The 22,954-nt window shown below is 54.6% G+C and overlaps 1 protein-coding gene across 2 annotated transcripts in view; it reads left to right on the top strand.

Annotated features, from left to right (window-relative positions):
• The window catches only part of PAX7 (paired box 7), a gene marked incomplete at both ends in the record, with an annotated part of 99,071 nt that overhangs the window by 1,053 nt on the left and 75,064 nt on the right, over positions 1–22,954 (top strand). Inside the window, 3 exons of one of the 2 annotated variants that reach the window (XM_081224903.1) lie at positions 1,683–1,918; positions 2,487–2,616; positions 3,651–3,785. In XM_081224903.1, the coding sequence (XP_081081029.1) occupies positions 1,683–1,918; positions 2,487–2,616; positions 3,651–3,785 (501 nt within the window). The remainder of the gene's footprint in view (positions 1–1,682; positions 1,919–2,486; positions 2,617–3,650; positions 3,786–22,954) is intronic. The other variant, XM_081224902.1, reaches the window with a different exon arrangement.

The following is a 22,954-nucleotide window of genomic DNA, read 5'->3' as shown; positions in this document are numbered from 1 at the left end:
TTAGAGAGAGGTGCGACTTTTATTTTTTAATTACTCTTCTTATAATTATATGAGCCCCTTGTACGTGAAGAAGGAGAGAGAAAGCAAGGAGGGTACGGATGGACAGGCAGCCTGAGATCTGGGGAGGGGGCGTCCCTCCAGCAGCTAGACGGCGCGGGTCCCTGAATTAGACAGAGGCGAGGAGAGTGGCTCCGTGATCAAGTGCGCGCGAGCAACCACGCAGGCGGGAGAGCGCACAAGCCCGGGGATTTGCCGTAGCACTCTCCTGTAGCGAATGCAAGTAAAACAGGCGGCCGAGGACGCGCAGCGGATTAGGACAATATTTGCCCAACATGACGGAGAATACTGAGGAGAGCCGAGTGCCGGTCGCTAAAGAGGCTCTTGAATATAAAGTTGTGCGCTGGAGAGCTCTCCAGCGCTAATGGCATATCCCGCCACGGAGACCGAGTGACTCTGACTTGGCGACGCACGATTTCTGATTAAATCCGAGGGTGGCTTCAGACACCTAGTTTTACGAAGAGGGGTGTGGGGACCGGCAGAGCCAGAGAGGAGGCGGTAGGAACAGCTCAGCAACGGAGCCTCTTCTCGCCTCCTCCCTTCCAATTACATTGTCAGCTCCCTCCACTCGGGCGGCTGTGAAATCGTTCTAATCTGCCAGATCTCCGCAGCCGCCGAGTCCCCAAATTGGGGGGATCGAGGCCGGATTAGTGCACCGGGTGTCCTCCAACCTTCTGGGAGGAAATTGTATGGACTTTGCATTAAAACTTCCCAGGCGTTCTCCCCTCCCTAGCACACATCAGGCGCGTCTGTCTTCCTGGTTCCCAAAGTCACCCACACCCAGGGACTCTGGCCCATCTGTGCACCAGCCTCTCTGAACCTGCAGAGACAGTTCATGGGTTTTTGAGGCCAAGTGAGTATTTGATTAGAAGCTTGCCGACAATGGGGCATGTCCCCAAATCATCCCAAAACGAAATTCGAGCTCTGAGAGGGGTTGGAAGGAGGGAGAGTCCCTCAAGGGATAGCCAGGTGCCCCCAGAAGCAGCAGCCAACGGCATTCTGTTGCTGGTCCCTCTGCTGTGCCTTGGCTGTTCAGTTATGGGTAGGACAATTCTGCTGCCCAAGCCAGGGCTGTAACTACTAGTAATCAACCAACCCCTTCTGGGCCTCAATAAAATGGATCAGACTTGACCACTTAGAGCATGGAACTGACCAGATGGGCCACATCTCACCCATTATCGGCCTCTATAAAAGGCAAGTGGACCTGCCGTCCAAGCTGTGGGTCCAGAGGACCATTGGTCCCAGAGTCCCCAGGCTCCGCCAGTCTCTAGGCTCTGCCCTTTCACCTCTGTCTCTCTCCCTCTCCTTCTCAGAGGCATCAGATCTCCCAGGTGTGTCCGCCTTCCCCACAGTGTGGCAGGACTGGAGACACACAGCATCTATGGGGACTCTTGCAGCCAACCCTGACCCCTCTCTCCATCTCTGCCAGACCTTCCCTTGGCTTCGTGACAGTTTTTTTCCTGACCTCCGAACTGCCACAGCTTCAAATGTGGGGAACTGAGATCTGCTTTCAGGGGTCTTGGAGCTCAAACAAAACTGGAGTCAAAAGGGCTGTGAACTCAGTGTCTCCTTCCCATCCTCACCCTGTGCCTCTCTTTTTCCTCATCTCCCCCTTCCTTCTCCAGTGTCCACCCCACTTGGCCAAGGCCGGGTCAATCAGCTTGGTGGGGTCTTCATCAACGGGCGACCCCTTCCTAACCACATCCGCCACAAGATAGTAGAGATGGCCCACCATGGCATCCGGCCCTGTGTCATCTCCCGCCAGCTGCGTGTCTCCCATGGCTGCGTCTCCAAGATTCTCTGCCGCTACCAGGAGACCGGGTCCATCCGGCCTGGGGCCATTGGCGGCAGCAAACCCAGAGTGAGTGTCTTTGCTGCAGAGCTGGCAGCCAGCCTTCCCGTGGTTGGGGTATCCTGGCTGTAGCCCCTCTCTCTACCCTGTGTCATCCAGTAGCACCGGGGAGGGAGTCTATATGCTTCCTACGCGAAGGACAGTGGAAGAGGGTCTCCACCCCCAGACATCCTCCATTATTTGAATTTCTCAGGGATGGGGATAACTGATGTCCAGATTGCCTGAGGCCAATGAGTCATTCCTGTGCTGTCCCTACATCTTCCCAGACCCCCTGTCACCATCCCAGACCAGGGGAAATCTTTCCCCAGTCTTGCCTGGAATAGTGAGGGGGGACCCCAGTCCTAATTAGGTTTCTATTTTATTACCTATCACTACCCTATTCCACATCCCCCAATCCCGGCCGCCTTCCTGGGAGCCAGTAACAGGTTTCTTGAAAGGGTAAAGCCAATCTCAGAATGGAGGCATGGTGACCAGAGCCACCAGCCTGGCCTGGGGCTCTTGGGAGGTTGATATTAAAAGTATCTCCCTCCCCCTACCCCATCTTTCCACTCCTACTCTCCCACCTCCACCTCTGAAGCAGGTGGCGACTCCGGATGTGGAGAAAAAGATAGAGGAATACAAGAGGGAAAACCCAGGCATGTTCAGCTGGGAGATCCGAGACCGGCTGCTGAAGGATGGGCACTGTGACCGCAGCACCGTGCCCTCAGGTGAGAAGGCAGCTGAGCCAGCAGAACTTGCCCAGAGTCTGGCCAGGGCTCAGGTCGTGTGGGGCTGGAGGTGGGAGAGGAGGGGAGATGCTGGATGACAGGGAACTCAGAGAAAAGTGAGAAGGAAAAGAACCAGAACGCAAAGAGGGTGAGGGCACAGGAGGGAATCAGAACTGAAAGGAAGATGGGGAGAGGGAAGAAGGAAAGAAAAGAAGTTAGGAAAGAGGGAGAGAGGAGGAGAAGGAAGAAAGAAAGGGAGAAGGACGAGAGAGAGGAAGTAAGGGAGGGAGGGAGAGAGGGAGAGAGGAGGAAGAAAGGATGGGAGGAAAGGAAGGAAGGGTGGGAGGGAGAGAGAGAAGGGGGAGGGAAATGGGGAAAAAGTTATCCTATAAAGTTGGGTGGTAAGGGAAGCTCCCTTGGCGCCTTCTCAGAGAAGTGGCCTAGAGACATGAGTCCATCCTAGGAAGGTAGATTGTGATCTCCCTGGATCTCTTTCTCCAAGTCACCATTTCTATTCTGTTGCTGCCACCAGCCACCAGTGGGTCCCAAATGTGGAGGCCCTGAATCTTGCTGCCTGTTTGGGAGAAAGTGGCCCCAGGTGTCTGTGTGTGTACCTGAGCATTCAAGTGTGCAGGGCTGGGATGCATACCTGAGTGTGGGGACTACAGCATCGGGGGGCTGGAGGGCCTCCAGGGAGGTCCTGGGGAGGTGGGTGTGGGTGTGAGTGCATCTAGGGTACGTGCCAGTGGAAAACACAAGTGTGTGCAAGGATGTGATAGGAATGCACTAGGTGGGTTCCTCTGCCACCGCCTTGCCACCGTGTGAGTGCCCCAGGTGTGAGTCTCTACGTGAGTGACTGTACTTGTGCCTCCCAGTAGGTGTAAATGCCCAACGGCGGGGCGGGGAATGGGTGTGAGTCCTCCTGAGTGTATTTAGGGGGGAAATGGGCTCCGCTACTTCTCCCAGGGCCCCAGGCGGCCCCGCTCCGCGGCCCCAACGACTTATACTCGCTCTTTTGCCTTTGAATTTCTGAGGTTTAGTGAGTTCGATTAGCCGCGTGCTCAGAATCAAGTTCGGGAAGAAGGAGGAGGAAGACGAAGCGGACAAGAAGGAGGACGACGGCGAGAAGAAAGCCAAGCACAGCATCGACGGCATCTTGGGCGACAAAGGTAGGGAGCCGTCCCGGGGCCGGCGACGCCCGAGCCCGCGTCTCCCCGCTCACCAGGGTGCGGGCCAGTGGTGGCGCCGCCGCCACCCGGACTGGCGGACAGATCTTTAGCGGGAGGACTCGCAGCCCCCGGAGCAGCCGGGAGCCTCTCGGTGTGTGCGGAGAGCGCCCCCTCGGTGCGCCCCCAGGCCGGGTTGGGTGCGGAGCCCGCGACTCAGTTGCGCGGCGGAGCGGGGTCCTGACGGCCTCTGCGTCCCCGGGGAACCCGGCGGCGGGTTAGGGCTCCGGGCGCCGCGGACTGCGCACCCCGCTGAAGACTCCGGGCCGCGTGTCCTCCGGGGCTGGCGTTTTGGCTGCTAGTCCCGGTGTCGGTGTCGATCTATTATTTATAGGGAACTTGGGCAAGGGGGCGGGGGGGCGAGGAGAGAGGAACCGGCCCCGCGGCTCCCTAAATGAATTTGTTAAGCAGACCCGCACACGCTCTCTAAACGGTCCCTTGAAACCCCGCCTGACAGTTGACTGATCGCTGCAATCAATAAAAATTAGCGAGGGCCGCGTGGGCCGCCGCCTTAATTCTCCGTCCTGTGACGCCAGGGCTGAACCGGGACGGCGCGGAGGTAGCGGGGGAGGGGGCAGAAGGGTGCACTTTTGAGGTGCTTTCCTCTTGGGCACGCGCAGGCGGGGCCAGGAGTTGAGGCCGAGTTCTCAGATGCCCAGGGTCGGAGGATCCCAGTGCGGGAGAGAGATTCAGGCTCCACACGCCCTCTCCCCGCTGTTAGCGTGGTTGCGGAACGGGTCTGGAGTCTGAGCCCCGCTTTTTCTGGAGATGAACTAGGGAAGGCATTTATCTTTCAGGCGCCTGCGCGCCCAGGAAAGGGGATTGTGCTTTTGTTTATTGACGGAGTAAGTTTCAAGAGAAGGGAGGGTCCTTCCTCATTACCACTCCCCTCGCAGGTCTCTTTGAGACTTGGTAAGTGTGCTTCAAGGGGGGACGCGGGTAAAGAAAGAAAAACGGAAGACCCAAAGTCACGTAGACGGACGGGCAAAGAAGCTAAGCCTCCAAACACACACGCAGGCAGGCAGCAGGCAGACAGGACAGGCAGTGGCCACTATAACCTGCAAAAAAAAAAAAATGGTGGATTTGGAAAAAGTGGGGTAAGTGTTCTGAACCCTGAAACTTGTAAAAGAGCACAGTTTCATTTGAGTTTCCTTCCAGGGGGTTCTCCTCTCCTCGCCTCCCTGGAACTCCTAGCCTAGGTCTCCCTCCAGCTTTCAGTAGTCTCTCCCAACCTTGAAGATGAACTTCACAGACAAAGCCCGCTTCCAAAGACAACTCCCAGCGAGGCCCAGCCCTCACAGGCCTGGTCTGAGGGGGAAGGATGGTGGCGGGGCGGGCGGGGTACGTGCAGCCCAGTGTGGGAGCAGTCTGGAGCTGGGGAAGAAGCGGGCTATTGACATTCAGGGCCCCAAGTGGAGCCCAGTCCCACCGGGGACAAAAGGGCAGGGAAGAAAGTGAACAAGCTGTGCCTGGCACCCCGCTGTGCGGGCCTGCCGGAGGGCCTCGGGGCTGCAGCGGGAGGCGGCCTGGGGCTTCCAAGTAAGCCCCTGGCTCGGCAGAGGCAGCCTAGAGCCCGGGGATCCCTGGTGGGGTGTGTGGGGGGGGAGACCCCCTCCTTATTTCAGTTCAGATTGGAAAGGGACTTAGTTGAACTTTTTCTTGGGGTGGGGAGAGAACTTGAATAATCTTTCCCTGCGAAATACAGCGCAGCAGACACAGCTTCTGAGAGGTACCCCAGGAGAAGCGAAGGAAGTTTGGTTTTATTTGGAGAGACTGTGTGTGTTTATGTGTGTGTGTGTGTGTGTGTGTGTGTGTGTGGCAGGGATACCCCAATGTGCTTCCAATTCAGTCTGTAAGGAAGCACAATAGATACATTTTTTCTGAGGAAGAAGGAAAGGGAAGGGAAGGGATAGGAAGGGAAGTAAAGGAAAGGAAAAGGGTAGCAAGTTCGGTTTGGAAATCCCTTTGGCTCAGAGGAGTCCAGGAGTTTCCGGTGCTGACCTGGGCTTATAAAACCAGCAGAAAGGCAACTTCGCTGGATAGAGGTTTTCCCTGCAGTAGAACCAGGAATTTCCAAGTCTCCAAGGGTTTAAGGAGGAGGCTGGAGGTTCCAGATGGGAAGGCTGAAAGTACTGGCGCTGAGTCTGGAGAGGAGTTGCAGAAATGAAATGAAAGCGGTGGGTCTGATGTCCAGAAAGCCCCGTGGTTTTTGAGTGACAGTGGGCATGTTGGGCCCTGTGATTGGGAGCTGGATGGCGGTGTAAGCGCATGTCTCTCGGTGTGGTGGTTTGCCCACGGGCCTTTGGATCGGAGCCGTGGATTCTGTGTGGATATGTAGTATGATTGTAGATGGGTGTGATGGGCAGTATGACAGGGGGGATGAGAGAGGGCTGCCTTTCCATCTGTGGACAAATGATACCAGCTCCGGATTTGAGTACCTTGGCCAGTGGCTGGCATCCCGGTGAACCACCCAGTTGGAAACGCTCATCTCTCTCCCAGGCCCTGGATGTCAGTTTCATGGCCAAGTTAAAGGTGAAAAGACCTCCACCCGAGTGGGCCAGATGGGGAGAGGCAGAGATACCCTTGGGCAGAACAGGGGGAGGGGTGCACACCCACAAACTTTGTTTTGGCTTCTTGCTCTTGACAAATGCCTTCTCCGGGGGTTGCCTCTCTCAAGGCGGGGAGCCGACGAAGAAGGGGTTTAAGAGCTCTCCTCTTTAAGCGCTAAAGAGAGATCCCTCCCTGAGTCCGTTTTTTCCTATCGTCCGCTTGGCATTTAATAATGTTAAGACTTATTAGAGCTGGTAATGAAAACTGGGACTGCTGAATAGGAAACTGTGTTGGAGAGGGGTGTAATAGCTTCCAGGCATGGTAAGAAACTATTTATCCGCAATCAGTCCTCACTCTCAGAGTTTGAAGCACAAACGTTAAGTTGAAGGGTTTTAAAGCAGATTAAATTGAGCTTTTATTTCTGTGCACTTTCATCTCTGAACAGCTCACTCCTGCTCCCCTTGGGCTGATATTCATGAGGCTGTTCATATTTTTTTTTTTTTGCTCTTATCCTTGTTAAGACTGAGTTATTAGGATTGTTGGTTGTGAGAATTCTCAGACCGCTTTGGATAGGGGCTCCGGCCATGCTCTGCACACCTGGAAAGGTTCCTTGCCCTCATCCACTTGGACTCTCTCCTCCTCACCCCTTCTCCGAGGATCAGGGGAGAGACAGGCAGGGACTCGACTGGTAAAGGATTTGAGGAGGGATGGGGAAAGAAAAAGATCTTCCCAACCTGAGTCCAGGGAGACTCTTGTGGGAAATTTGATAGGGGTTTGCAAAGAGTCGAGCCATTCCTCCGTGGGAGCTGAGGGAGTGAGTGTGAAGAAATAAGCAATAATTTAGAAAAGCAGCAACAACAGTAATAAAGAGTAAGAGCACCAATGCCTCTTGCATCTGACAAGGCTCAGGTTTAGGCTGAAACTGACCAGATCAGACCACGTTGGTGTCTAGGGTAGAAGCCCAGCCAGGTCACAATGAATATGAAATAAGGTGGAAATTCACAAGATTAAAAAGAAGAGTGTGCATTTTCGGGAGGGTTGGAGTGGCGACGTCAAAGTCCATCCGGGAATATGCTGACTTCCCGCTCTGAAAGACCATCTGAGGTGGAGGCCAAGGGTGTGCGTGCGTGAAAGGCAGATTTGTATTTCTTTGCATTTTTCCTTAATTTGTTTTTAAAGCAGCAAACTTACAGGTGTGGAGTGAGAAATGACGGAGAAGGATCGGAAAGGAGGGGAGAGCCCGAAGTGTCGGTTTTAGACACTTGTAAAAGGAGGTGGGAAACAATTTAATTTGGCAGAGCTGCGATAGCTGCTAATGCGGTTTTCGGTCGTTTGCTACACTGGAGGAAGCTGTTTTGATTGTGTGTACAAGGACCTGCCAAATTTAATTAGGCTCCGGGGGAGCGAATGAATAGGGGAAGGGGGGCACGGTTCCCCTCAGCCCACACCGTTTTTTCGGCTTCACACCTGGAAGGGGCATTGTTTACTGGCTGGGCAAGAACGGGAGAGGGGAGGGGAGGGGCCTCCAGGGAGAGGGGCCTTGGAAGAGGGAGCGAGGGAGGGGTCGAAGATAGTCCATTTATCAAGAAACAATCTGCATTGATTTATACCAACAAGTTCCCTCCTCTGTAAATGTGTGTTTACAGAAAGGTAATTGACACTCCACCAAATCAAAGGATTACCCCGGGTTGGCAATCTAATCAAACAGAGTCCAGGCGGGATTTGAGGCTGTTCAGAGTGGGATCAGCTTCGCATAATGGGGGCTCGGAGGAAGATGGGAGGGTGTCAGGCAATTCCCCGGCTTTAGGCAGAGCTCGGCGGTGGATATTCAGTGAGACCAGAGGGGGAGAGGGAGGGGGTGAGGGCTCCGCCGCGCCGGGGTGGTGGGGGGATGGGGTGAGCGGAGAGGAGGGGTGCGGGGGTCTGAGGCAGATATCCCGGGGGAGGGGGCTCCGGGCGAGGGGGCGAACCCACACTGGGCTGACAAGACTCCCCCTTTCTTTCCTCCATCCCTCCAACCGAAGAAGAGAGAGAGGGTGGAGGGAGCTGGGACTAACGAAGAACAACAATGAGATAACTATTACAAAGGCGAACACTGGCGCGCGCGCGCTCGCAGCCCCAGAACCCGCGGTAAATAAACAAAGTCGGCAAACTGTTTGCCAGATAAACTCGTGCCTAAATCGAGTGTGACGGGCAAGGAGAGAAGAGACAGAAGGAGATAAGGTTGGAGGGGGAATGAACGAACATAATCTAATAGAAGACATTTAGAAAACAAACTTTAAACAAGGGAGAACAGGCGAGCGGAGGGTAATTATCCGCCCCAGAGAGCGAGGGACGCCTTCGGAGGGCTGCGGGCGGGGTCTCGGAGACCGGAGCCGCGGAAGAGCTGCGCGTTAGGGAGGGGGGATGCCTTTGGGACTCCGCGGGGGACCAGGAGAGAGTGTCCGGGGCGCGCAAAGGAAGGGCTCAGCTCCCAGATTGAGGTTCCCGCGCAACCCCAGTCTCCCAAACGCATTTCGAAACAGGGTGGGGTCCCCCGCTGCGAGGGCATGCGGGTTTTCTGTTCACCTCCGGGCACGCACTGCCACACACCGGCTGTTTCCAGGCGTCTAAAAGACTCGTGTGCACGGCACAGCCGTTAAAGGAATTAGATATTTACCAGTTTGAAATAAGCCTGGCTAAGAAGAGAGAAGAGAGAGGGACATTGAAAAGATGAGGCTGGGGGAAGACTTCAAACGAATTCATCATTTGGAATGGTGGAGGGGAGATTTACCAGACAGTATTGGGAAGTTATTTAGATATTAATAACACATTTTCCTGAGGCGCGACCACGGCAGCCATCTGCGCTGCTCTCCGAGCTATTTGGCTGGGTGAAATATGGGCGTCTCAAATGTTGGGAAGAGATAACGCAATCAGGCTAACCCTGGTCCTAAGACGGCATCGCAGCATTAAACCCGGATTAACCTCCCCCCTCCTACCCCCGCGGCCCCCTCCCCTGTCACAGCTTTCCAAATTTTTCAGTGGAATTTACATGGAAGGATTTAAAAGCACATATAACAGTAGCCTTAAAGCTGTATGGTGATTATTGGGGCTTTTTTTTTTTAAAGAATGTCTTTCTGAAAATGATAGTTGTCACACACTACATTTTATATAAATAATCTATACAAACATTTTTTAATATAGGGAAAGAGGACTGAGCAAATGAGATTTCCTTCTAGGTTGCTTCTTTGGAGTTTCTATTTACCATCATCAGCAAAGTTGATGAGGCTTCATTCCTAATGGGCACCTAAGGATATAAACATGAAATGTCCAAGACCCCTGGCTCTGTCCTGGAAGCGCATAGTCTAAAGCCAGATAGAACTCACACCACATAATAGACAGTGCCAGGTGAGGGGGAGCCTTCCTGCTACCAAGAAGAACACAGAAGAGACACCCCAAAGGGGAGGTTCTCCAGGGGCTTTGGGGCCTTGAAGGCCATGACTAAGGGGGGGCACATTCCAGAAATTCCAGAAAAATAGCTCGTCTCCCTCTCCCACTCCAGACTAATGAGGTAATTAGGAAACCCAGTTGGGGATGGGAATGAGAGGAACTGGAAAGTTGGGACACCCCCCCCCCAGTTTTTGCTGTCGTTGGCCTTTCTTTTCCTTTCCCCCTTCCCCCCAACTCTGGCTGAAAGAGGAAAGGTGGAAATGGGGTCAGCGCTTTCTGACCTGCTCTGGAGCGATTGGCCCCGGCTGGGGTCGGGCGGGGGAGGGAGGGAACTTGCCTTCCCAAATCGAATCAAGGCAGAACGGTGACCTAAGGGGGAAACTTCCCCATTAGTAGATAGATCTCTCCAGAACTTCAAACAAAGTGGGGGGAAGGGAGAGGCGAGGCAGGGAGGGAGTCTGGAGAGAGCGCAGGGGGAGCTAGGAGCAAGCAAAGGGGAGGGGCCTGAAGAAGGAAGAGAAGGGGTCGAGGGCAAAGGGGAGGTGAGGGCCAAAGGAAGGGGTATAGGGAAGGGGATGCCAAAGAGGGGTGGGCTGTACTTGGAACTTCAGCCCCGGGGGAGAGGAAAAGCATCGCGAGCCGCAGCAGCCTCTAGAGGGATGAGGGGAAGTTGTGTGCACCCCAAGTCTCGCTCCAAAGAGGCCCCGAGGGCAGGCCAGGGCGCCTTGGGCCCTCGTGCCCAGCCCTCTATTTGGCAGCTGAATGAGCGCGGGTTGCCAGGGCCGGGGAGCCCTGCGGGCCTGCTGAGAATGAATTGGTTCGACTTTCTGAGACTGCGGGTCAGCTCGTGAACCTTTCCAAGATTCGGTTGCCCGGGCTCTGGAGGTGTGCTGGGCCCGAGCCCGAGTCGAGGGCAAGGCAGGGATGGGCAGAGGCCTGGGAGACCCAGAGCCACAGCGGAGGGACGAGAGAGAGTCAGAAAGGAGAGCTTCAGGAGAGAGAGCGCGCGTGCACGAGAAAATTCAGAGAAAGACCCAGTGCGGGACGGGAGAACCTTGCCTAGAGCGTCTGAGGACGCTGAGAAACGCGCCGGGGCCGAGGGAGGCGCAGAGCAGCCGGAAGAAAGACAAAGAGACGCAGAGGCACCGAAAGGCTGGCCTGGGACGGGGAGATCAGGAGAGACCTCGGGACCTAGAGACGGCCCGCGGGAGAGCGCGGGCGGAGAGGGCGAGCGCGCAGAGCCGGGCGGCGGCGGGAGGCGGGCGAGCCGCTGTCGTCCTTTTGATCCTCCGCTGCTTCCCCTTATCAGAAGCGCTTTCGGTGACACCGTCACAAAGGCAGTTCATCATATTACAGCGCGGCCGGGCGGCTCGCTGCGATTCCGCCGCTTAATTAGAGGAGAGCCAGTCGGGCCGGCGGGACGGGCGGGAGGCCGACCTCGAGGCGGGGGCCCGGGGTCCGCGCTCCGACCGGGGTGCTGGAAAGGGGCCGGCCTGTGAGCCTGGCCCCGTCGGGACTAGCGGCGAGAGGGGCGGAGAACCCTTATTCAGAGCGCCGCTAAATAAATACCCCAGTCCGGGTTTCGCTGCCGGGAGAGTGAGGCTCACCGCCTTCCGGTTTTTAGCAGCCGCCCCTTCTAAGTTCCCAGTTTGGGGAAGGGGTGGCGCGCAGGCCACCATCCCCACTCCCCAGCTTCGGAACGCTGCAGACCGGAGGGTAAGAGTGAGGTTACAACACTGCAGGAGCTGACGGCTTCACGCTGCTCTGGATCCAGTTCCTGGCCAAGTGCTCCATCCCTGCCTCTGATGGCCTGCTCCCCCAATCTCCAGCTGAGCCCAACAGGACGAATCCGGGAGGGGCAAAGTGCACTGCGCTGGGCCCAGGAAGTATACCATCCGTCCTGCCCCCAACTCACTAACAATGCAATCTTGAACAACTCTCTTAGCCCCTCTGGGTCTCAGTTTCCTTCCATGAAAAACCAGAGAATTGCACTAAGACAAAGATTCTTATCCTTTGAACCCCTTTGAGAATGGGGTAAAACCTAAGAAATTGGCTATGCACAGAGGTTCATACAGGAGGAATTTTACAGCCGTACAAAGGGGTGTGTGGGCTTCTAGAGGCCACACCCCATTAAGAACTTCACATACACATGTTTTCTGGTTACTCTGGTACCCTTGAGGGAGCGCCTGAGTCCAGGAGCAGGAACCCGAGCCCAGGAGGGGGAGATGGATGGTGGGTGGGTGGGGTGGGGCGGGCTGGGGGAAGAGGTGAGGCTGAGAGCCTGACCTCTGTCTGGCCCTTGCTGCTTCCTTCTTCTTTCCAAAACAGAGGCAGTGGATCCCACCCTCCCATCCCCATTTGGTTGTCGGAGGGGTCCTTTATGAGGTTGTTATATGCAGAGATAAGCACAAATGCTGTGCTCCCCTTTTGTATGTCTGAAAGAAAGAGATGGAGAGAGAAAAGAATAGGGGAAAAAAGAAGAAGAAGAAAAAAAGAAAGACATTTTCTCAGGGGGTCAATTTCTTCATTCATTCTGTAAAAATATTGTTGAGCACCTACTATGTACCGGGCATTGTGTTAAGTGCCCAGGAATACCTGAGACATCAAGAAGGTCCCTGCCTTCGTGGAGTTCTGAGCCAGGTGGTGGAGACAGAAAATAAACAGACTGTGCTTCAGTGCATGTGTTTGTGTGAGTGTCGACCCATTATGCCTCCCTGTGCGCCTACCTCCTTGCTAGGCTACCTGTGTGTGTCTGGGTGTTTGTGAATGTTGGGGAAGGGGAAAATGAAGTGTCCGAGTGTGTGTGTTTGGGTAACTCTCCGGGTGAGCACAACAGCAGGATGTGTTTGGGGGCCCTTGCTGAGTTTGGCAGGCAGCCTCCAACCTGATCCCGGGAATCTCAGGCGTCAACCAGGGCCTCGAAGCGCCGCGGGTTCCAGCGCGGGGAGGAGGGAGGAGCAGCCCGGCCGCGGGGCTCCGGAGCCTCTGGCCTTCGCTGCGCTCTTTGTCTGACCAAAGATCAAAGAGGCCCCGGGATCGGACAGAAAAGGGGGTGGGGCGTCCGCACGAGAAGTAGCTTGGAAAACCGCCCCCTGAACTTTTCTGGGGTCCTTTCCGTGGGACCCAGACCCGACAGAGCCCCAGACGAGTGGGCGGCCACCTTTCCTCGGGCCCCTCTCCACGGTCGCGCGGGGTGACAGGTGAAGAGGATGTTATGGCTTCGGGTTCGACTTCAGACCGCGGGTCTCTAGGTGACTGAGGAAAGTGAAGAGAAGGCAACATTCCGCCGAGGTTTTGTGGGGTGGACGTGTGTTTGCCTGGTGTGTTGTTTATACTTTTGCGTGGAGATGGGATCAAACCTTCCTGTTCCCTGGAAACTTGTCCAGGAAGTCCGCACCGAATTTATCTGGGCTGTGTAGACAAGAGCATCAGACTGAAGCTCGAGTTTCTCTGTAGAGCGACAACTTTGGGGTTGGGAGGGGTCAGGGGCATCTTAAGGAACCTTCTGGAACTGTTCCGTTCCCAGTGAAAGGCTGCAGAAGCGCCTCTATCCCCCGGAGCTCTCTTGTAACCCGGAGTTGTAACCACGGATACAACTGACAACGCTGGTCCAGCCGCAGGACCAGAACCTGACCCGCGAATTTGCACTAAGTCCCACCCCTGCCCCGCCCCGCTCCGCCCTTGCGATCCTCATCTTTACAGTTTACCTCCACGTCTGGACATTTTGAGCTCGGGTCCACCCTTCGGAGGGTTAAAAAGTACGACAGAAAAAAAGAAATTCCAATGTACGCGTGTGGGAGAAGGGGCGCAGCTAGGAGAAACCCTCTTCTGCTGCTGCTTGTTGCCCCCCACCCACCCCCTCTGTACCCCTTCCTCTCCAGCTGCCTGCAAATGCCAAAATTCAAAATCTCTTCTCTCTCCCTCCCATCTTTGGCGGAGGGAGAAGATTCTGAATGATTGCGCCGGCATTTCTGGGATTTACTGGAGGTGTTGAGAGTGAACCCTAAGAAAAGAGGCTCTGGGACTTTCTTTAATAAGTGGGGCTAAACTTCCCTCCCTCAGGGGGTCGAATCGTGTTCGGGTTGGACGTTCCTTTCGACGGCCTGTACATGTGCAGGCGACAACAAGAGGTTTAGCTGGTGCGCTCAGAGCTGTGCGCCGTGGGCGATTAACGCGATCAATGCCCCTTGGCGTCTCCCCCTTAAAAAACCCAAAAAACAAAAACAAAACCCCCTTTCCCCTTCTGGCTGCGTGGTGGGTTTGAATCCCGGGAGCCCATCTCCTAGTGTGGAGCCTTGCATCAGTGCCGGAGCCTCAGTTTCCCGATCTGATTAGTGGGGATAAGAGCCTCTCCGCACCTCCCAGGGCGGGAGGAAATCAGGGCCTGGAGAGGCTCTTTGGAAACTGGCCAGCGGGTCCGAAGAGGGAGAGAGGGAGGCTCCGAGAGAGTTTCTCCTCCGCCGGGGCCGCCCCCTCCTCTCAACGCCCTCCCGGCACTGTCCCCGCTCGCGCCTCAATGGCCACTTTAGAAATACAAACAACTTTAGAAATAAAGTAACCAAACCCCCGAAAGGGGCTTTGAAGGGGCGAATGCCTGGTGGCGCTTTACTATGGTGTGGGCCGAGGCCCCGGCCTAATCCCGCTTTCATTTTCACCGACGGCCGCGGGGGAAGCGCTCCCGGCCTCCCGGCCCCTCAGGAGGCTGATTAGGCCACAAAGAGCCCCCATTATCCCGAGAAGAAAACCGGGGGGCGGCGCGGGGCGGGGGAGCGGGGGGAGCGGCCGCCCGCGCCCGGGCTATTGACTTAGTGGATGAAGTCAAGAGCGGGCACGCTGGGAGCCCGGGAGGGGGAGGGGGAGGGGACAGGGACGGGGAGGGGGTGGGGTGGGGGCTGGCCCCGCGCGGGAAGGGGCGGGGAGACCGAACAAAACAGGATGCACAAAACCCCACAACAAAACCGAGCCCCGGGCCAGGGGAAGCCAGACCCCGGTGGGCTGCTGAACCTCTACTGGGTCAGCTGCCCCCGGCGGCCCCCGGAGATGGGAGTGTCGAAAAAGAGCCTGGAGTCGCTGGCTTTCTTGGGAGGGGCTGGTGGAGGAAGCGAGAAAGGTGTCTGTCGCAAAGTGCTGCGTGGCTAGGGCACGCGCCTCTGGCTCTCAGACCTTGCTTTCCTCCTCCTGAACCCGCGGAGTCGGGTCCAGAGGCCTCCAAGAGTCACCCCCAGCTGCGTCCACCTGCGGGCCTGTGATCAGTGAGGTCTGGTGGGCAGAGGCCACCCCTGTGAGGTGCTCTAGAGGAGGCACCTGAGTGGGAGCTGGGGAGGGGGAAGAATGAAGGAGAAGGGGAAGTCCTGGAGCCCGAAAGATCGGGGTAACTTTGAATGAGGTCCCCTGAGAGCCTCAGTGTTCCCATCTGCAAAACTGTCCCATGGGTGACAACTTCACAGTGCATTGGGAAGGGTCAACAATCTAATTACATAAAACACAGGACCGATTGGGAGACTGAATAAATATTCCTCCGCAATCCCTTCCACCTCCTCTTCTCCGAGGCCTCTTTCAATCTAGAACCCACACTACTATGGCTTCAGAAATAATAGGGGATGGAAATTTATAAGTGACACCATGTCTGGACTGGGGTGGGGCAGCAGGGGGTGAGGGCAGGTGCTCAGCCCATGCCAGTGAATAGTGTTCTTCCTTAACGAAAGGAAATCAGCGGGCCCTGTGGGCAGCTCCTCATTCAACAGAGGCCAAGGGAAGAAGGCAGAAACAGAGCCCAACAGACTTGCTAGGTGTGTGGAGGGACTTTGCTCACCTAATGAGTTCTGCCCCACCCTCACTCCCAGATAAAGGCTGGGCAGCTTTGGCAGGCAGGTTGGGAAGGTGGGCACCATGTGCTGATTGAGGACACGGTGGAAGCATCCTCCGGGTGTAAAGGAGGCAGGTGCGGGGGTATGTGTCACAGGCCCCCAAACACATCCCGTCCCCAGTCATAGCTTCCCCATTCCCAAATAGGCTAGGTCCAGGCCCTGACCCAAATGACTTGGAAACGCTTCAAAGGCTGTTCATCCGTTCATCTCAGAAGTATTTATGAAACCCTTCTTTCTGTGAGCTGTTCTGGGTATGATACCACCAGAGCCTCAGCTGTGGACTCCTCAAGGCTGAGTGAAGGAGTTAGGACTTATTCCAAGGGCAGTGGGAAGCCAAGGCAGGGAAGCGATGGACTGAGCAGAGAATGTACTGGAAGGTGTGGAGAGACCAGTTAGAAGGTTAATGAGAGAGAGAGAGAGATGCAGAGGGGATGGAGAGCAGAGGATGAGTGGAGAGATTTTAGAAGAGGGCAGGCGGCCCCAGCCTGAGATGGAGAGGAAGGGAGAGAAGCAGCTGTTTCCAGATTTTTCCACCTGATGCCCAGGTGTACTGAGCCTATGGCTGACTAGGTCAACCAAAGGGACCTTGGGATTCCTCTCTATGCTGAGATCCCAAAGGGTAAGACAGAGTTGTATAAACCTTAGAGGTCATCGGGTCATTTCACAGATTGAAAAGCTGAGGTCCAGAGGGCGTGGCCTGAGTGAGCCCAAAGGAGGGAGAAGTAATCCCGGTCTGCTGGCAGTTGCACTGGTAAAGGAGAAAAATAAGCTGGTGGAAGTCTTGTTTCTAGGAATTCGAAGGCTCGGGGTGAGGGCGAATACAACCCTTTCCCATCTCTACAGTACGTCATTCTTTGTGTGTAATATGATGCATGCTTTCAAGTTCCATTTCAGAGGGGAAAACTGAGGCACAGAGAAATTAGCCTAAGGAAGAAGGGAGGGGGGCGTTCTTCCCTAATAGGGTCTGCAGGACCCTGATGCCTTTACCCTAAGAAGCCCGAAGGGCACAGATCCAGCTGTGCTGCTTGCTGAACAATGCAGCCCCCAGCACCCTCCCATCCTTCAGGAACCCTAGATCCTCAGGCCCCAGGGCAACTATAGCTTAAGTCAGTACCCCCCACTGCCACCCATGAGCACCCACTGGGATCTTGAGACTTGACAAATGCTGAAGATTTGGTCCTCTGAGGGTCTATTCATCTTCCTGAGAAGAGTCCTTTTAGCAGCAAGAGAAAATAAAGCCCCAAGGAAAAGTAACCACAGTATCTTGACTAGGGTTAGAATTCAGATCCTCCCATGAAGAGGCCCTGGCTTCAACACGTAACTGCTGTGTAACTCTGGACACAATTTCTCTGGTCTTTGCTCTGTTGTCTGAACAACAGCAAGATGCAATCAGCCTAGTGGTTTTCAAACTGTGTTCCATGGAGCCTTGGGGTTCCAAACAAGAGCTTCAGGGGTGATGCGGCCCATGAGGATCCTTCAGGCTCTGATGCTCTGGGCATGACTGTGTTGGAGGGGAAGAAGTCAAAAGCAGCGTTGTTTCCCATTGATAGAGGATACTCTGGTGAGACAGGGCTTTGTCTTAGGGAGGAGCTGAGGCTACTGTCCTGAGCTACTCTGGAGGGGAGGAGGGACAAGCTCTGTTTATGCCTGGAATTAGAGCCCCGGGGCTGTGGTTATTGGTCTTCAGAGATAAGCTGATATTGCTTATCTGGTGACAAATGGTTCCCCTCCTCTTCCATTCCCCTGATTAGAGAACTTTCTCTCCTGGCTGGGAGGTCTCTCTGGGAGAACAGGCAGAGCTGGGCTGGTCTCCAGACAGTGGGGTTTACCTCTTGAGTCCCTGAGCAACTTGCTGCTGGGCCAGGGGGAGGCAGTTACCCTCTCTGTGCTTGATTGGGGTACTGGTGGTGTGGCTGGGTTGCAGCATCATCTTGGCTTGGTCCTGGAAGGAGGATTCAATGCAGGGTGGGGGACATGGAAAGACCCTTGAGCCAGGAGGGCAGAAGGCTGTGCCCCAGAGTCACCCAGGAGTTTTTGCCAAGCCTACGCACCTGGGCACTTTCTCGATTTGGGACATCTGAGGGAAGTGGCTTTTGGGTAAGCTGCCCAGGTCACTCTGATGGCCACCCCACCTGAGAGCCACTGGTCTAGTGCAACACCCTGTTTATAGATGGAGAAATTGAGGCCCAGAGAAGGGAAGAGACTTGTTCCTTATTGCACAGCAAATCGAGAACAGAGTCAGAACAGGGACCCAATCTCCACACTGTTAGACCAGGCACCATGAATGGAACATCTTCCAAAGTCTCTGGGTCCCTCGCCTTTTATTAGTGTCACCTGCCCCTATTGAGGGTGTAATCTGCCAGGGCACCATGCCAGGAACCATGGGGCTGACAGGGAGAGCCCCCTGCCTGTCCTGCTGTCCCCAACTCCTGCCCACACCATAGGGGTGGCCTTCAGACGTGCACTTTCATCTCACCTCTGGGCCCTCAGCCCTTACATCCAAAGGCAGCTGCTGCTGAGCCACAAAAGGAACACTGGACACGGAATCGGTGAGACCCAGGTGCTGCCTCCCTGCTGTGTCCCCTGAGCAAGTTACTTCACATCTTTGAGCTTTAGTTTTCCCATCCATCCAATGGACACTGAAAATTACGGAAGGAGTGAAGGAGTTAAAACACAGAAAAGATGGCTGGCACATAGGGAGAATGTAACTAAAATGAGATAAAAGACCTGAAAGTGATTTGTGTGCGATAGGGGATCCATAAAGTTTGCCGAGAGTTTCCCAAGCCAAACACACATTGTTTTATCAGGGGCTCTAAAATATACATGCATATATTTTTTCATATGAATTTGAAAGATATAAACGTAATATATACTTGTAAAATTTCAAATCAGAAAAAATATATAAAATAAAAACTAAGAATCCTCTCCTTCCCCAGAGAATCTTGTTGAGATTGGGGGTATAGCTCTCTCATATATATATCTAGATTATATCAGTATCCATCTCTCCATCCATCTAGATACAGATATATATTTCAAGGAAAGTGGCGTCATGTCAGCTTAACCCAGGCACTATAGAGGCTTCAGGGGTGACCATGGAGCCCCAGAATTGAATTCTCAGTCGTGGGTATGTGTATGTATGTATGTATGTATGTATGTATGTATGCATTTCCCTAGGGAGGAATCCTTAGTTTTTCTGGGTCTCTTAGGGCTCAGGGTCCTCAAAAGGTTAAGCATCCGAGTTAGGAGATTTGCAGGTGTCTGTCCTCTCTGAGATGGGGCAGGCAGAAGTCCCCCCTCCCCCCAGGCCCCTCCGTGCCTCCCCCTCCCCTTCATGCACCTGCCTGGGCTTCCGGCCTCCTCGGCTTCAAAGCAGCAGGCTGGGCTTTACCTGACTCACCTCAGAGAAAAGCAGCCTGGCTTGAAAGGGGGAAGTGGTATTTCAGGCACTTAATTAGACCCAGGACAAGAATGGAGGCTGGCTCTCAGGTCAGGCCAGGGGGGATTGTTGGGGGATTAACACCCAGGTAAACCCATCAAGGCTCACCAGCCCCTTGGCAGCAGGCAGCAGAAAGGCTGGGCCAGCAGCCTGGAATCACATTCCCCAGGGGGGGCGGGGAGGAGAAGGAGGGTCCCTCCACCTGCAACCTCCACCATCCTCCTTCCCCTCCCCCACCACCAGTGCCCCAGGAGAGTGGAGCTGGGACTACCACTTTATTCCCACAGTGATGTACTGAGCACCCACTATGTGCCAGACATTGTTCCATGGGCTGGGAGAACAGCAGGGAACGCACAAGGCCCTGGTTTCCCGGGGCTGGCACCTGGGGGAAGGGAGGCAATGAGCATGTCCTCAAGTAAGGAAATACTTTCAGAAGGTGGACAAGGGTTTGAAGAAGATAAAGCAGAGTGCTAATAGAAAGTGGCTGACCAGGGAAGTGATGGTAGGTGGGTTATCAGGGAGACCTGCCTGGAGGAGGTGATATTTGACCTGAGACTTGGATGGCAGGAAAGAGGCAGCCATTTATTGAGTATCTACTTAGGAGAATAGCCCGCTGAGAGCTGACTGTGGGTCAGTTATTGGGTTAAGCCCTTTACAGGAACGAATGCATGAAATCCTCCCAAGAGCACCTTGAAAGAGGGATTATTAAGATGCTCATTTATAGATACAGAAATTGAGGCACGAGGAGGTGCTCAGCTCTTTGGGCACAAACAGGCAGGGATGTCTCATTGGAAGATTGGATGCCTGTGCTCTCAGCCTGTCCACCTCTTGACACTGTGTCAGGTGTCTCATCTCACCTAACCCCCAGCCCTGCCCCATGGGTATTTGTTATCCCAATTTTGCAGTTGAAAGCAGAGCTCAGAGAGGTTTGCTCAATTCCCTAGAGTCACACAGCCAGCAAATGGCAGAGACAGAAATAGAATCCGGGCACCACAAACTCTTCCTGCCATGATGCACCAACTTTTGGCAGGCATCTGACTTTGGAATGCCCTCCACTGACTCACAGGGTCCTGTGTCCCTGGGGAGTGGCTTCCCCTGTCTCTAGAGCAAAGGGCTTGTCATTAACAGAAGATTCAGCAAGAAGAGGGCTTGATGTTTTTTTTAATGGGGTACCGTGCCCACATTTCTGATTTGCATTTGGGATTATGAACTGAGAAATCCCCAGTGGCCTTGGGAGTGTGTTGGAAGGTAGATGTTGGGATTGCTGTTAAGGGAGTGTTTTTTCTTGTGTGTATTTTGTACTGTGTACACTGTGTACTGTGTACAGTGTACTGTGTTTACGTGGTTGCTGATGGATCGTAATTTGGGAGTCAGGGCAGAGGCAGAGTGGGTCCTGGTTAGATTGGGTGGGGGGCTTTGTCTTGGGTTATTGGTATGTGTGGGTATGTCCTTGTGATATGAAGTGTAAGGACCGAGTGCGAACGTGTTCAGGGCTGTGTGGTTGTGTAGATATGGGTGTGCGTCTGTTGACACTGTGAGGTGGATGGTCCTGGGTGTTTATGTAGTCGTGGGGCTACACCATTTCCACCGTGTGCGGGCGCAGGTCAGTGCATTTCTCTGTGGTCTAAATGCACTTGCCCCCATTTTACAGACAGCAACCGAGGGCTTAGGGAGCCCAAGTCATCTGCCTGAAATCGCCTAGCTAGTAAGTGGCTGAGCCAGGCAGGAAAACCAGGGCTGCCTTGAGTTCCAGACTCTTTCCCCTGCTCCCCAGGAAGGGTTTAAGCGACAACGTAAAGGTTCACATGCCAGCGAGCGTAGATGCTGCCTTCTGTCCCGGGGCCTGGCGGATGGACGTGTGTGCGGTCACATGCGTGTCCCCCTCCTCACTCCGGCGTCTCAGCCTCTGCCCATTCCCTGGGCCCCCAGCCCAGCCCTGTTGCACGCAGGGCCTTTCTTTCCTGGGACTGCAAATACGCCAAAGATTAACGCCCGCAGCTGGCTGTAGCACTGAACAATGGCAAGACCTAGGAAGTGAAGAAATCACCAGAGAGGCACCACAGCCGCTGTCCAGAGAGGCGGTTCACAGCGTCTGCCCACTTGACGTGGACTGACCCATCCCCCCTCCCCTCCCTCCTCTCCCCGCTCCCCTCCCCCCACCCCCCCACCCGGCCCAGCGCCATGCTCCCAGCTGGAAAGGGAAAACAGTCTGTAAAGAAATTCTCACTGGAGAGAACACTTCTCACAAGTTCACCATCTTAGACCAGAGATTAGGGGACAGTTAAAGAAGGGGAGGGGCATCCCCTCCCAGAGGGAAATATCCAATAAATAATCACATGTGGGAGAGAGGGAGAGAGAGAGAGAGCTGGATGAGGGCGGGGCGGGGTGAGTCTGGAATCCCAGCTGGACGCTGAGACCCAGCCTGGGACGTGTCAGCTCCAACTCTGTTCTCTTTAACGGACGACAAAACACAGTATAATAAAGCAAAACTAAGGCACAGGGATGCAAAGCCTTTCTCCTTTCTGAATCTCCGCTCACCCACTTCTTCTTGGCGAGCAATGAGGGGGACAGATGACCCCTGAGAATTTCAGGGGCTACTGGGGCTAGTGGAGGGGAAAAAAAAAACACATTGGATAGGCTGGAAGTTAGCCTGTACTAATTTGCAAGGCTGTGATAATTCAAGATGAACAGATCATGGTCATTTCTAGCTGGGATGCAGCTCTGGAAAACAAACCTGGGATGGTGGAGGACTCACTGTGTGCTGGGGGCAATAGCCCCCTTTAGGCCCACAATGCTGAGAACATCACAGGCTTTATTAAACCCATTTTACGGATGAGGGAACTGAGGGTCAGAGAGGTAAAGTCACTTGCCCAAGATCAGATCTAGAAAAAGAGGCAGAAGGAGTTTGGATCCCGGCCTCTCTGGCTTTGGGTCCAGGACTCAGGTCAGCGCCCCCCGTGGCTCAGGAGGGGCCAATCAAAGGGAGAACTAATCTTGCTTTGCACGTGACTATCATGACACAGTGACATCAGAAGCACATATGTATTCCTTTCTTTTTGGCATAATTATGATTTAATTTTAACTCTGCTCTTTCATCTGCAGCTGGTCAGGTTTGTGCAGGCTCCGTCCCAATTCATCTCCACACCACAAAAAATGAAACAATACTATTTTAAAGGACGACGAAAAGTCCCTCTAGCAGCCAGAAGCCGGTCTCCCTGGATTCCGGTTTGCACGGTCAGACACAAGGGCTGCGCCCTGTCCCAGCCCATGACTGGGAAGCTTAGAAATGCAGGTGGCGCGTCCCCTCCTCAGATGAAGCCACTTAATTACCACGCAATCAATATGCAAACAAGTGCCAAACTGGGTTTGAATCACATTTCTCGTTGGGGACGCAGTGAGTGTGGGAGGAGAGTCCAGCAGAAGGGGGGCCCACCGGGGTGGGCTGGCAGGGAGGGGGGCTGCGGGATGAAGACATGGGCTTTGACTGGGACCCAGGCACCCGTGGACCGCTCCGAGGCCCCCGGAGCCCCCAGTGTCTGGCATGGGGCCCTGCTCCCATTGAGGGGGCCGGGGTCCATGGCTCAAGGCTGCAGTCGGCGGGAGGGTTTCCAGGCCTGTCAGCTGAAGTCTGGCGGCCTCCACTAATTCATTTGACTCGGAAATCTCAGTTTGACCAGGTCCCCCCTCCCCTCTTTAAAACAAACTCATTAAACTTGTCAACACTCATTAGGCCTGTAAAACATTGAACTAGAGCCACTGGGGAGACTTGGAGGATTTGTGTGTACGTGTGTGTGTGTGTGTGTGTGTGTGTGTGTGTGTGTGTGTCTGGG

The sequence above is a fragment of the Mesoplodon bidens genome (genome assembly GCF_964165515.1).
Source record: "Mesoplodon bidens genome assembly, chromosome: 2".
Classification (NCBI taxonomy): Eukaryota; Metazoa; Chordata; class Mammalia; order Artiodactyla; family Ziphiidae; genus Mesoplodon; species Mesoplodon bidens.
This window is presented reverse-complemented; position numbering and strand designations above follow the sequence as displayed.